The sequence below is a fragment of the Protopterus annectens genome, chromosome 4.part0, assembly GCF_019279795.1.
Source record: "Protopterus annectens isolate FY-2018-M chromosome 4.part0, PAN1.0, whole genome shotgun sequence".
In the NCBI taxonomy this organism is placed as follows: domain Eukaryota; kingdom Metazoa; phylum Chordata; order Ceratodontiformes; family Protopteridae; genus Protopterus; species Protopterus annectens.
Window position 1 is genome coordinate 931,204,082 of NC_056733.1, and position 13,709 is coordinate 931,217,790.

Genomic DNA, 13,709 nt, shown 5'->3' on the forward strand with positions numbered 1-13,709 from the left:
ATTTAGAAAAGTTGCATAAATCATGACTTGGTGATGCTCAGAAGGGCATTGGTGGTACTGTATACTCAGGTGCCTGTGTTTTCGTAAGGCATCCTGCAGGCCTTGTGGAGTGCAGTAATTGTAGAATTGATGTCTTGTTAGTATGTTTACTATTTTTCTCAATACATTTTTTATTTATGTACTCTGAATATCTTTAAAAGTGTATTTTGCATTTATATTTTTTTCCAGAGATTTGTGAAATACATTCTGAAGCAAGATTTACCTTCGAGCCTGGAAGATGCTTTAAAGGTCGTAGAAGCATACAAGTTGCCAAGAATGGATATCTATCTTCTCTGGAGTATGCACTTGATCAACAGAGGCAGGGTATGCAAATCTTACGTTACAGTTTACACAATCCTGATTTTTAGATTGCGGGTGCTTTCATTAAGCAAAATACTTTTATCATATATTTAGTTAGGTTCTGCTGCTTATCAGAAACTCTTTGTTAGCTTGTAGCAACCTGTGAACTGACATCTTGTTCTGTTTAAAAAAAAATGCCTTAAGGAGAACCTGATATTTATTTCCATAGTTTCTTCCCAGCCCTTATGTAATTTTTTTCAGAACAGAATTTACTCACTGGATTTTTTTATGTAATTCGTGTTGGTGGTGGTACTTACTGAGGAAAAAGCCTGAGCTCCTCTTTAGATTTTTTTTTTTGCCAGAAAATAGCGTAACAGTATTAGCAGTTTTGTGCTGACAGTAAGTAGTACGAACTTCACATAGTGCTCCTCTACAAGTACCAGTTGATATTCCTTGACCTGAATTATCTTGGCTGTCCCCGTCTGGTCTGTGCTTCCTTTCAAAATGCTTGTTGTCTCGGTTAACTTGGTGGAGAAATATGCTTTAAAGTAATTACAGAACCTCCCTAGATGTCCTTCAAGGATGCATCTGCAGTCATCACATATGGGTTGTCCTGCCTCAGGCAGCCCTTCGGTCGGCCGGATTCCAAAGTCTGGGTCCGGCGTCGGCTGATGTCGCCCTTTCCCCAACGTCAGAGCATCTGGGGTATAAAAGCGTCAGCCGACGGCATCTTCCTCAGTCTTTCTTGCCGCGTGGTGCCCGAAGCAGAAGCAGTTCGCAAGTGCCGGTCGGCCAGCTCCTGTAATTCAGCTATCGAAGACTTCAAAAGCTAAGTACCCCGTTGGGGACTCTTTCTTGCCTCAGCCGATGTCAGATAAAGTTAATAATTGCTTAACTTGTGGGAAACAAATACCTCATAAGGATTTCCACTCTTACTGCCTCCCCTGCCTAGGCCCAGACCACGACGTCTCGGCCTGTTCAGCCTGTGCTTCCTTCAACCGACGCACTCTTGGACGTCGGGCAGAGTTTGCAGGGGAATTTTTTGGGGCTAGTTTTTCATACAATATGCCGTCGGAGACTCCGACTTCACATTTAACAAAGAAACGGAAGGACAAGGACCGACACATGCGGGCCGCGGTTTCTGCTGAAACCACGGCCAGGCCTACCGCGAGTGTCTCGGTCACGGCTGAAACAGAGTCCTTGGTACTTTTGACCCCCGAAACCGCTCAACCGACAACCTCAGCCCTGGAGGCCCCTGCTGAGTCGGTTATTGAATTCCCTTCAGAAACTGGTGTCTTGGAAACTTCCGACACCATTCCTCTAGACAAAACTACACCAGCACGTGGTGCAGCTAGGCCTTTTGCATCCATGTCCATAAAGGCATTCACCAGGGCTAAAGCTGCTAAACATACAAAAGCTATACCTCCCAGGGTTATTCCTCAGGGACCCTCTACAACTTCACAGATTCTAACTTTAGCAGAGGACTTCATTTCCTTAATTAGGGGCTCTCAACCCCATCCGGACAGGGGCTCTCAACCTCCTCTAGACAAAAGGCCCAGGGTTGAGCCCTCTGATCCCCACTCCTCAGAGGAGGCCTCTGATGGCTCTGCTCTCTCGGACTACCAGGAGGCGGCTTTTTCGGCCTACGAGGATTCTGATGCAGAGGAATCAATGCCCTCGGCCTCCCCTCCTGAAGAACTATCCTTCGGGGAGACCCTTCACACTATGAGAGAGCATTTCAAATGGCAGGGCCAGGAATTCTCTGATTCCAGGAAAAGATTAAGAACTTTTCTGCATTTACCTCAGCATAGACCTTTGGCTATTCCTCCTGTTTTGAATGTCATTGATGATGTGTACTCTGAGTCTAGCATAACCCCTGACACTCTTCCTCCGGCCCCTGTCAAACCCGATATGTACTACAGGGTCCCGGACTCGCATCTTTTTCTTTACAAGGCCCACTCTGCTGATCCAGAAACTATTTCCCAGGGCCCTAAAGGGGTTGCAGCTGCCTCTATTAAAAATCCACTCCCCTCTGAAAGGGAGTCCAGGGCTTTAGAGAGATGGGGTAAAAAAGTGTATACTTCTGCTACTCTTTCTATGAGGGCATTAAATTGTCAATTTCATATGATACAGTACCAAGAGTATTTGTTAGATGAATTGCATAAGAAACTGTCTTCACCTGAACCCCTAGATCGCAAATCACTTCAGGATCTGGTACATAACTCCCAGCAGGTTAGCAACCATTTCTTACAGTGTGGTTATGATGCATTGGAAGCTTCATGTAGGTCAGCTATGACAGGTGCAGTCATACGTAGGCATGCTTGGCTGAAGGAACAATCTCTGCCAGACCATGTTAAAGCTAAGCTTCTGGATGCTCCACTGGAAAAGCAAACGTTATTTGGCTCCACTGCTCAGGAGGTCTTAAAGAAATTTGAGGAAAAGGCAAAATCTGTACAAACAGTCAAAGATTTTCTACAAGTCCAACCACCAAGATTCAGCAGAAATTGGCCTACCAAGAATTGGTCCTTTCCAGACGCAGAAAGATTTCAGAGAGGCAACAACAGGCGTGCCAGAGGTAGAGGGCAAGCTAGAGGCTCCTACAGAGGACGTGAATGGCAGCCTCCCAACCAGAGAGGTAGTGCAGGACCTACAACTGCTGCACAAGGACAGACTCAATGACTTTGCTTTGACTCCGCCAACCAGACCTCAATTAGAAGCACCTTTGGGTGGAAAGCTTTCTTTATTCTCAGAAAATTGGCACAGTATTACAAGAGACAAATGGTCACTGCAAATAATAGACAAAGGATACAGGTTCCATTTTCACACATTGCCAAAAAGAAAAGGCATGCCAGACCTGCCACCAAATCAAAGGGCAGAGGCTTTGAAACAAATCTCCAACTTAATGCAAATGAAAGCTATAGAAAAGGTTCCTCTTTCAGAACAAGGCCCAAGGATTTTATTCCAGACTATTCCTTGTTCCAAGAAAAGAAAATCAATGGAGGCCTATTCTAGACTTGTCCGCACTGAATACTTATCTCATTGTGCCAAAATTCAAAATGCTGACTCTACAGCAACTCCTTCCCATGCTGGGCAAGGGGTCTTGGCTGGTGACTCTAGACCTCAAGGAGGCATACCTGCATGTCCCTATCGGACAAAGTTGCAGAAGACACCTCAGATTTCTTGCAGGTTCAGAGCATTATCAATTCTCAGCATTGCCCTTTGGCTTATCTACTGCGCCCAGAGTATTCACGAAATGCCTGGCATCAGTAATTGCACACTGCAGACTTCAGGGGATTCAAATATACCCATATCTGGACGACTGCCTTATACAAGCGGACAGCCAACAAACTTTGGTAAAGGACTTGAGTTATGCCATCCACCTACTGCAGGCCTTGGGATATACAGTCAACATTCACAAATCAAGACTTGTTCCATCCCAAAGAATAACTTTTCTCGGCGCGGATTTAGACACAACCACCCAAATGGCTTTTCTCACAGAAGAAAAACAAAGACAACTACCGGATTACTTCAAGAATCTGACAAGACAAACTCGGCTGACTGCAAGGAAAATCCTGCAGGCCCTGGGTTACATGGCATCTTGCATTCTTCTGATTCCACAAGCAAGGCTGCATATGAGGAAACTACAATGGTACCTAAGGAGTTTATGGACTCAGCACAGTCACAGCTTAGAAACTTTGATCCCACTCATTCCATGCCTCCAAAAGGAATTTCTGTGGTGGGCTCAAGCAAGCCAGTCAAACAGGGGTCTGCCCTTCAGCAAGCCAATAGCCAGCCAAACCATTACAACGGACGCTTCAGACCACGGTTGGGAGCACACATGGAGGGCAGATGTATTCAAGGACTATGGTCACAAAAGGAGCTACGCATGCACATAAACCAAAAGGAAATGCTGGCAGTGATACATGCAATCGAGGCCTTCAAACTCTTTCTGCATCAAGGCCACCTGCTAATAAGGACAGACAACACCACAGTTATGTGGTACATAAACAAGCAAGGAGGCACCCATTCCTACCCTCTTTGCAGACTGGCAATGAATCTATGGGAACTTTCCTTGAAACTCAATATAGACCTGCAATCCCAGTTTGTGCCAGGAAAAGACAATATACTGGCGGACAGCTTAAGCAGAAATATCATGGATGCACACGAATGGATGCTGCACCCAGACATCTTCCTACAGATAACACAATCATGGGGAAGGCCAGACATAGATCTTTTGCCTCCCCACAATCATCAGCTGAAGAAATTCTGCTCAAGGACATACCACCCACAAGCATGGAAAGTGGACGCCCTATCTTTCAGCTGGAGAACTCTAACAGTGTATGCATTTCCACCTCTTCCATTAATGACCAAGATCTTACTGAAGATCAGGACAGAGCAGCCAAAAGTGATTCTGATAGCTCCGGACTGGCCAAGACAGCACTGGTACCCACTGTTAAAGAGCATGTCACGCACGAAACCATGGCCTCTTCCTCAATGGCCACTTCTGCTGACACAGCACAATTACAAAACTCTGCATTCCAACCTGAAAACCTTGCAACTAACAGCCTGGAAAATACCTTGACTCCTCCTCAGGATAAGCTATCCAAGAGAGTGAAGAATATCATCATGGAAGCTCGCCGGCCTTCCATAAGAAAGGCATATTCAGCAAAATGGAAAAGATTTCACACTTGGAGCACCACAAAGGGCCTAGATGCGACAGTGATGAACATGGCACATATCCTGGAATACTTGGCAGAAATGCTCCACAATGGCCTGTCTTACTCTTCCATTAAAATTCATGCTTCAGCAATTTCAGCAGAGTACAATACTGATCCACCTGTCTTTTCTCATCCTCTCCTAAGATAGTTTCTAAGAGGAATTAAAAACATCAATCCTCCAAGGAAATCTCCAGTGCCTACTTGGGACCTTAACTTCGTGTTGGAAAAAACTAACTCTGCCTCCCTTTGAACCAGCAGCATCTGCAGAACTACAGTTTCTGTCTTGGAAGACCACCTTCCTTCTGGCCATAACCTCAGCAAGAAGAGTATCTGAGTTACAGGCCCTCATGGCAGTACAGCCATTTCTTATTTTTCATCAGGACATAGTCTCATTGAGAACCAATCCTTCATTTATGCCAAAGGTGGTATCCAGGGTCTCATTAAACCAAGCTATTCACCTGCCTACCTTCTTTCCAAATCCACAAAGCAAAGGGGAGAAACTTCTGCACACCCTGGACATACACAGACAGTTGCGCTACTACTTGGACAGAACTAAAAGCTACAGAAAAACTGACCAGCTGTTGGTAGCATATGCTGCTGGTGCACAAGGAAAAGCAATTTCCAAACAGACAATTTCAAAATGGATAGGGAATTGCTTTTGTTTTTGTTATTCCTTTCATGGAAAAACTGTGCCAGCTAACATTAGACCTCATTCCACCAGAGCCACAGCCACCTCCACAGCCTTCTTAAGAGGGGTGGCTACCAAGGACATTCTAGAAGCTGCTACATGGAGCTCCGTGCATACATTTTCCAAGCATTACAATTTACCTTTATATTCCAGATCCAGAGCATGCTTTGCTACGGAAGTCCTGCAGGGCATTTTAGCTACACCATCCTTTACATAGATCCTCCACCCCCAGATTGGCTATGGTACTCTACCCATATGTAAGGACTGCAGATGCATCCTTGAAGGACATAGTACAGTTTTGTACCTACCATAAATGTAGATGTCCGATAGGTATGCATCTGCAGTCAGGTTTACCCTCCCTCCTTCCCCTCTTTGGTATTTATTGGGTACTTTTCCCTCTCATAGCTAGCTGGGGTTATCTATTATGGTGTATTTGTTTTATATATATATATATATATATATATATATATATACACATATATATATATATATACACATATATATTTCTGTGCATGTTTGGAATTTATTGCATTTCTTCAAATTTAGCCTTTCTTTGAGGGCACCTGGCATCTGGGGCAAGAAACACTGAGGAAGATGGCGTCAGCTGACACTTTTATACCCCAGGCACTCTGACGTCGGGGAAAGGGCGACATCAGCCGATGCCGGATCCAGACTTTGGAATCCGGCCGACCGAAGGGCTGCCTGAGGCAGGACAACCCATATGTGATGACTGCAGATGCATACCTATCGGACATCTACTTTTATGGTAGGTACAAAACTGTACTTTCTTTCCACTACAATGGCACACAGAGCTTACCTGAGGAAAATACTTCATTGTTTGTGTCTAGGTCCTCAAAACTGAGAGTTCAGTGATTTTTTTTTAATGAATAAATTTAGCAATTTCACCTTTTTCCCTTTTTGTTTCATATTGTGTATGTCAGAATATAGACAGGAGCAACAGAAATCGACCAGGAGGATGTGCACCCATTAACATGTCATTTGTCTTGGGAAGGAAAATTTGCATGCTGACTGCCAGTTGTGTCAAATATTTTCTCTCCAGTTTTTATGTTAGTGTGTCCTCCTCCTCCTGGCCTCGCTCCTCTCCAGCCTGTGTGGTATATTTCATCTTGCTGTTAAAGGCCTAATAACATGTACAGAGCCTCCTCCTCTCCAGCCTGTGTGGTATATTCCATCTTGCTGTTAAAGGCCTAATAACATGTACAGAGCCTCCTCCTCTCCAGCCTGTGTGGTATATTCCATCTTGCTGTTAAAGGCCTAATAACATGTACAGAGCCTCCTCCTCTCCAGCCTGTGTGGTATATTCCATCTTGCTGTTAAAGGCCTAATAACATGTACAGAGAGAAGATAATGTCATCTAAACTCCACAAGGTTTATGTTTGTCTAAATTCTCTAACTTCTGCCTTCCACATGACAAAGTAATCACTGTATTGAGCTTGTTAACATTTATACCCTGGAATCTAAACCTAGGATATTGTGTGTATATAAATGGATATTGTTATAACTATGTAGCTATACATAAATATAGGTTTTACAGGCTCAGTCTTCACCTCAGCCGATGCTGGGTAACTATGTAGTGATGTGTAGCCATTCATCAGACCATTTACTTGTCTGTCCGGCTTCTTCTTATGTAGTTGATTCAGCCACATCCTCTTTGGCTTTTACAACGTTGTCTGAACTGGGCATTGAGGCACTTTCTTTACCAGGGCATGGAGACATACCTGGGGGTGCTGCTAGATGGGCCAGGGGGTACAGACCTGTTGATGAGGCAGATATTTCTTTTTCAAGTCAGTCATTCAAAATACCCATAAAGAAAGAAAAAAACAAAAGATTAAAAATTGTTCATCTGAAGATATGGTGTCTATAAATAAGATAATTATTTTACTTCAAACACAGGAATTAACAGTCAATCCTGGTACATAGACTGCATTACCTGAAAATCAGATCAGTCAATATATTCCTGAGGGAGACATGTCATATGATGCTGACATCGAAAGAGAGAGAGGGCTTCATCACCTGCAACTCATAAGCCCAAAAGTCGGATACTAAGGAAAAATGGTCCTTACAACTTTTGAAGACATTTTCATTTTTCCAATTTATTGGCAGGGTGAAGGATGTGTTTTTATGGGTACCAGTAGATGTTCCTCTTGAAATGAGAAGATAGTATGATAGCATACAGAGTGGTATAGGAGTTTTGTTTCACCAAATTAAATGTACATCTTGTAGTTTTCTTTCAGACAAGCAGTTTACACTGTTGTCTGCGGTAAAGTATAGATGACTGTACACCTCCTCTGTCAGCGAGTATTTCACCCTTTGTACCCTTCCAGCGAGTATTTCACCCTTTGTACCCTTCCAGCGAGTATTTCACCCTTTGTACCCTTCCAGCGAGTATTTCACCCTTCGTACCCTTCCAGTGAGTATTTCCAGCGAGTATTTCACCCTTTGTACCCTTCCAGCGAGTATTTCACCCTTTGTACCCTTCCAGCGAGTATTTCACCCTTTGTACCCTTCCAGCGAGTATTTCACCCTTCGTACCCTTCCAGCGAGTATTTCACCCTTTGTACCCTTCCAGCGAGTATTTCACCCTTTGTACCCTTCCAGCGAGTATTTCACCCTTTGCACCCTTCCAGCGAGTATTTCACCCTTTGCACCCTTCCAGCGAGTATTTCACCCTTTGCACCCTTCCAGCGAGTATTTCACCCTTTGCACCCTTCCAGCGAGTATTTCACCCTTTGTACCCTTCCAGCGAGTATTTCACCCTTTGTACCCTTCCACTCATTTGTTTTGGGACTTTGTGTCTGAACTGATACTAGAGCTGCTATTTACTCAAGTGTAATTTGTTGTCATTTGCCCCTACGGATCTCATCTCTAAATCGAGTAGCTCCTTAGCAATATTCAGCATGTCTTCTTCTGTTGAGTTCTTAATGGATTTTCATTTTCTGGTGTTTTTTTTTTCCTTAGCTGCCAGCATCAGCAAGTTGCATAAAACTTTACTATATCTTAACTTCTTCCTGATCCTAAGCCTAGCTGAAAATATATCCTTTGTTAATCTAAGCCACCAATCAAAGAGTTCCCCATTAGACTCTAAAGGGCACATTTGAAACTGATTGATTAATTCAGCACAAATCCAGAATATTTAATCCCACGTGCTCCTCTCTCCCTTTCTGCAATTTTGCATCTTTGGCTTATATTTTTCACTTAAGGGAATAAGCTTTGCGATCTACTTGGAATATAGAAATATCTGTGGAGATATTTCTGAACCTCCTAGACTGCTTTTCATATTTGGGGGTCCCACAAAGTTCTCTCCTTTGTTCCTTAGTTAGTGGTTTAACATTGCTTTCACAATTGTGATTGTGTTCTTTTAGTTAATCGTTGTAATTGCCATTTAGCATTCTGTATTCTGTACCCATTTCCCTAAGGTTGTTAAATTCTTCTGTCCTGGGTTGAATGAAGATTTACTAGATCTTTTATATCCCTTTCCAGTCCCTTTTCCTTGTATTCTGGATAAGCTTTGCTATTAAATAGTAAAATTGTACAAAGTCCCATGGATTTAATTTGAATAGCACTTTCTCCTTTTCCTATTCAGTCATCTGTTCTCCTCAGTTTAGCAGTTCCAAGTTCCCCAGCTTGTTAATTTCTTCAGCCAAAGTACTTGTTGCTATTCCAATATACATGATGCAAAGCAATATGTAACAGGATCCTCCATCATCATGTGTGATCGTAGCATCAACCTCTGGTTCATTCCCATTTCTTCCCACCTGAAAGAGCGTCATATTTTTCTTCTTCAACAAGTAAAACTCTGATTTGCTAAGAAAAAACCGTCTTAGCTGAGTAATTTTATATTATTATTTTAGGGCTAGAAGACCTGGTCCACATGGTTAACTTATCCCATTTAATCACTGACCTCTGCCCTCCCACTGGCATGTCATCCATAACTTTTCATGTGGTTAATGTATTAATGTTTGCATGGGTGTAATATTTAGAGAGACAATAAACATTTTAACTGCTTAGATTTTGCTCTGTAAGTATAACATCTTTAACTTTCTTCACTGAAACATCCAGGTTCTCATTGTATGATGACCCCAAAATAATGCTACTGTACTGAGGGATATGAAGAAGAATAGTTTATTGCTATAGCCTTAGTTTTGTGTTCATTAATTGTAAAACCTGAACATGTTTGAAATTCTCTTAAAATTCCACAGTCTAGGCATATTAATTTCTTGTTCAGTTAAATATATTGCAATGTCATCTTCACATAGTGCTCTTTTTCTTCGTGACCATACATATTGAAATCCCTTATTTGTGACTCGCTATTACTTTGGCAGATAAGGGCTCCATATGTGAATCACAAATGAGTGGAGAGTGTGGACACACTGTCCAGTCCCCTCAGAGAGTAATCTCATCTTTATTCTTGGTATGTCTAGCCCCCTCAGAGAGTAATCTTCCCATCTTTATTCTTGGTATGTCCAGTCCCCTCAGAGAGTAATCTTCCCATCTTTATTCTTGGTATTTGGTTTATACAAATTTTCATAACGACATCTGCTTCTCTGGGATACTAAGTTTTATTAGTTTACAAACGTACTGCCATCAGACTCTGTCAAAGGCTTTTACTGCATTTGTTTATTTTTAGCTTGGTAGAAAGACTGGCCTAAGGACACTTTTCAGCAATGACCCAGACCAAAAGTCAAGATTGTATGTATTGCCAATGAGTAAACATGTCTTTAGATAGATATCCAAGCTTATTAGCAATACGGAAGAGCCTCTACTTACAACCTAGCCTTTATGGATTATTCATTCCAGTCAAGTTTATTAGCAATACAGAAGAGCCTCTACTTACAACCTAGCCTGTATGGATTATTAATTCCACTTATGTTGTTCTAAGGTTGTTGACCTTCCGAAAAAAAAAAACATATGGGTCATGATCTATTAATTTTCTCAGGATCTTGCTACTTTGTTAGCTTTAATGGCCATGAAAACTTTCTAGCTGTGATGTAAAATAGAGATTACCCTGTGGAATGCAGGGTTGGCAGGTTCTTACCATCTTTGGTTATTGCCAGTACTGTTTTTTACCACAAGCTAAAGACTGCTGATCTCCACCATTATTTTATTAAACAATGCTTGTAATTTAAATTTTTCTGTTTCTCCTGTCCTTCAAACATCTCTTGGGATTCCACCCGTCAGAGGTCTTTCTGTCTCTTTGTATATGTGGTTTTACTTACTTTATACTGACAGCAGCTACTAGTTGTTCTGTTTCCTGTTTTGTAAGATTTAGTAGATGTAAATGTTTTTATTTTGTTCTTCCAGGCATCTGTCCTTCTCACAGTGTTTATTTCATTTCTTTTTTAACACCTTTATTGAATTAATCACTCAGGGTGGCCATGGTGGTGCAGCGGTTAGCGTTGCCGCCTCACAGCAAGAGGTTCTGCGGTTCGGTCCTTGGCTGGGGTGCCTTCTGTGCGAAGTCTGCATGTCCTCCCTTTGGTCGCATGGGTTTTCTCTGGGTGCTCCGGTTTCCTCCCACATCCCAAAGACATGCTGTAGATGGATTGGACATTCTAAATTGGCCCTAGGTGTGAGTGCGTGCGTGTGTGTACCTTCTGTGGAAGGTTGGACGCCGGGCTGGCAATTCGACACCGTAAAACACCACTGCCAATCATGAGCGGACAGGTGATCCGCTGTGGTGACCCCTAACCGGGAAAAAGCCGAAAGAAGAAGATTGAATTAATCACTCAAGACAGACCAACATTATCTCATATAAACAAAAACTAACCATATTAACATGCTCACAGTTGCATTACACACCACTTGTATTCTTTTGTACAGTTATCATCAATCCAACATTACATAAACTAATTCCTGCCTTCCCTTAAACCTGACTCCTCCTCCAAAACATTATTCTGCATATATTGTTCCCACAGTTTCCATTTTTTTCTGTGTAATTTGTTCCTACCCTTTTGTAAAGATCCCACTTGCAGTTCTTTTATCTCTGTTACAGTATTCAGTACTCCAAATACAGTTGGTGTAGACTTAGATTACTATTTTTTTAGTAATTGCTTTTTTGGCAGCCTCCAGAGTTAAACTTAACGAGGTCTTATATTTAGACAATTCAGATCCTGTATCCCAACTGAAAAAAAAAATTATTTCCTTAGTTACATCAATTTGCCCACCTATTATTTCTGACAGACTCAATACTATCCCAAACTATATGTTCCTATTTACCTCTGTGTTCCCCTCACACATCTAGTATTTGTCAACTACCTGAGGGAAAATTCTTTGGAGTCTGTTTGGTCTATAAAAATATCTATGCAAACACTTGCAAACAAAAAAAAATCTTCTAGATATTGTTGCATATTTGGTAACCAAATATATGTTTTATCATTGTTTGCTTGTAAATTCCTTATCCAGTCTCTCTTCCAAATCTTTTGTAACCACCTCTGACTGATTCCTATAATTGTCTTGCTGTGTTTTATCTTCCCTACTAATTATGCCTTTTTAACAGCAGCTTCTGTTCTAGATTGAACTAAAAACTCTACCAAAGCAGGTCTTTCACTTGGATTCTCCTCCCAATTTCTCTTTGCCTAGACTCTGATATAAATCCCTGATAAGGAAGGCAAACTCTAGTCTGTAATCCAAATGTCTTTTTGGCCTCTTCTCATACTATTATATTTTTTTGTTTCAAGTCCAACATCAGCTGTTTGTCTCCCTTGGTGTGTAATCATCCTACTGTAAGTTTTTGAATTCAAGTAATCCAAACCATCCTTCAGGTCAAGCAGGTCTCTGCCCCCCATATCAAGCAGTGGAAATTTATTTTTTTCTCTTGAGCACTGGGCACCCACAGACACTTGTCCTGCAACTAAAGAGACTAAATACTAATTAATCCAAACCATCCTTCAGGTCAAGCAGGTCTCTGCCCCCCATATCAAGCAGTGGAAATTTATTTTTTTCTCTTGAGCACTGGGCACCCACAGACACTTGTCCTGCAACTAAAGAGACTAAATGCTAATGTAGGTGCTTAACTTCCAAGTGTCTAGACTGTAAAATACCCTGCCTGCATTAACTTAAACAAATGTTAGTGAGTGTATTAGTACATTCCTGCTACATAGTTCTTAGTCAAACCTCTGTACTGATGAGTACATCACCAGGACTAAACAGTTGTATATTGCTCTCCAGTTAGTGCCCCCAAACTAAAGGCAGTTTTCTTTTGAGAAATACTCAAATCTATAAAATAGCATTTCATTTCCTCTCCTGTTTCATCAGTAACTAACCCCGACTTTAATTCTATATCCTTTTAAGAATGTCAGGGTAAAATTTTATATGATCTACATTTGCCTTGATTTTATAGTATAAAGTAGAGTGACTGTGCAAAGTAGCATTCCTTTTCTTAAGGTTCACTGAGTGATTTCTATTCCTTTTGCACTTCACAGTGAGTGTCTGCAGAGTTCATTTACCCATTGGCTAGCCTTTTCCTTCCCTGTAGTCTTTACCCCTCCCTCCTCCAGCTCTTGTTCTGTATTGGATAGCCTGAGGTAATTTAAACCCAGGGTGCCATTTTGGTTTTTTTTTGTTTCAAATCCAACAGCAGCTGTTTGTCTCCTTTGGTGTGTAATCATCCTACTGTAAGGTTTTTGCATTCAAGGTATGCTGTACATTGTGGTTTAATTCATAATGCTTTAGTACAACAGCTTATACTATATGTTTCTGTTATTTTTAATGCTGCAGGATGCCTTTAGATAATTCTGCTTAATGAACTGCTGTCACATATGCACCTAGATGTGTTCTGTTTTCCTTGTTTATAGAGCCAGAAGGGCTATTTCACATGTTGCATTTCACTGCTCTGTCTAACTGCATTGACTAGTTTTTAAATATATTGAAAGTGTGTCTTGCTTAATTTACTAGAGGACTGCTTTATATATTTACATTTTATTTTTGTATGTTGCCATAAGAAA

The 13,709-nt window shown here is 41.6% G+C and overlaps 1 protein-coding gene across 1 annotated transcript in view; it reads left to right on the forward strand.

Annotated features, from left to right (window-relative positions):
- Positions 1-13,709, forward strand: part of KNTC1 (kinetochore associated 1) — a 3,090,908-nt gene that overhangs the window by 1,238,627 nt on the left and 1,838,572 nt on the right. The window contains exon 30 of the mRNA XM_044068909.1: positions 229-363. Coding sequence (XP_043924844.1) covers positions 229-363 — 135 coding nt within the window. The remainder of the gene's footprint in view (positions 1-228; positions 364-13,709) is intronic.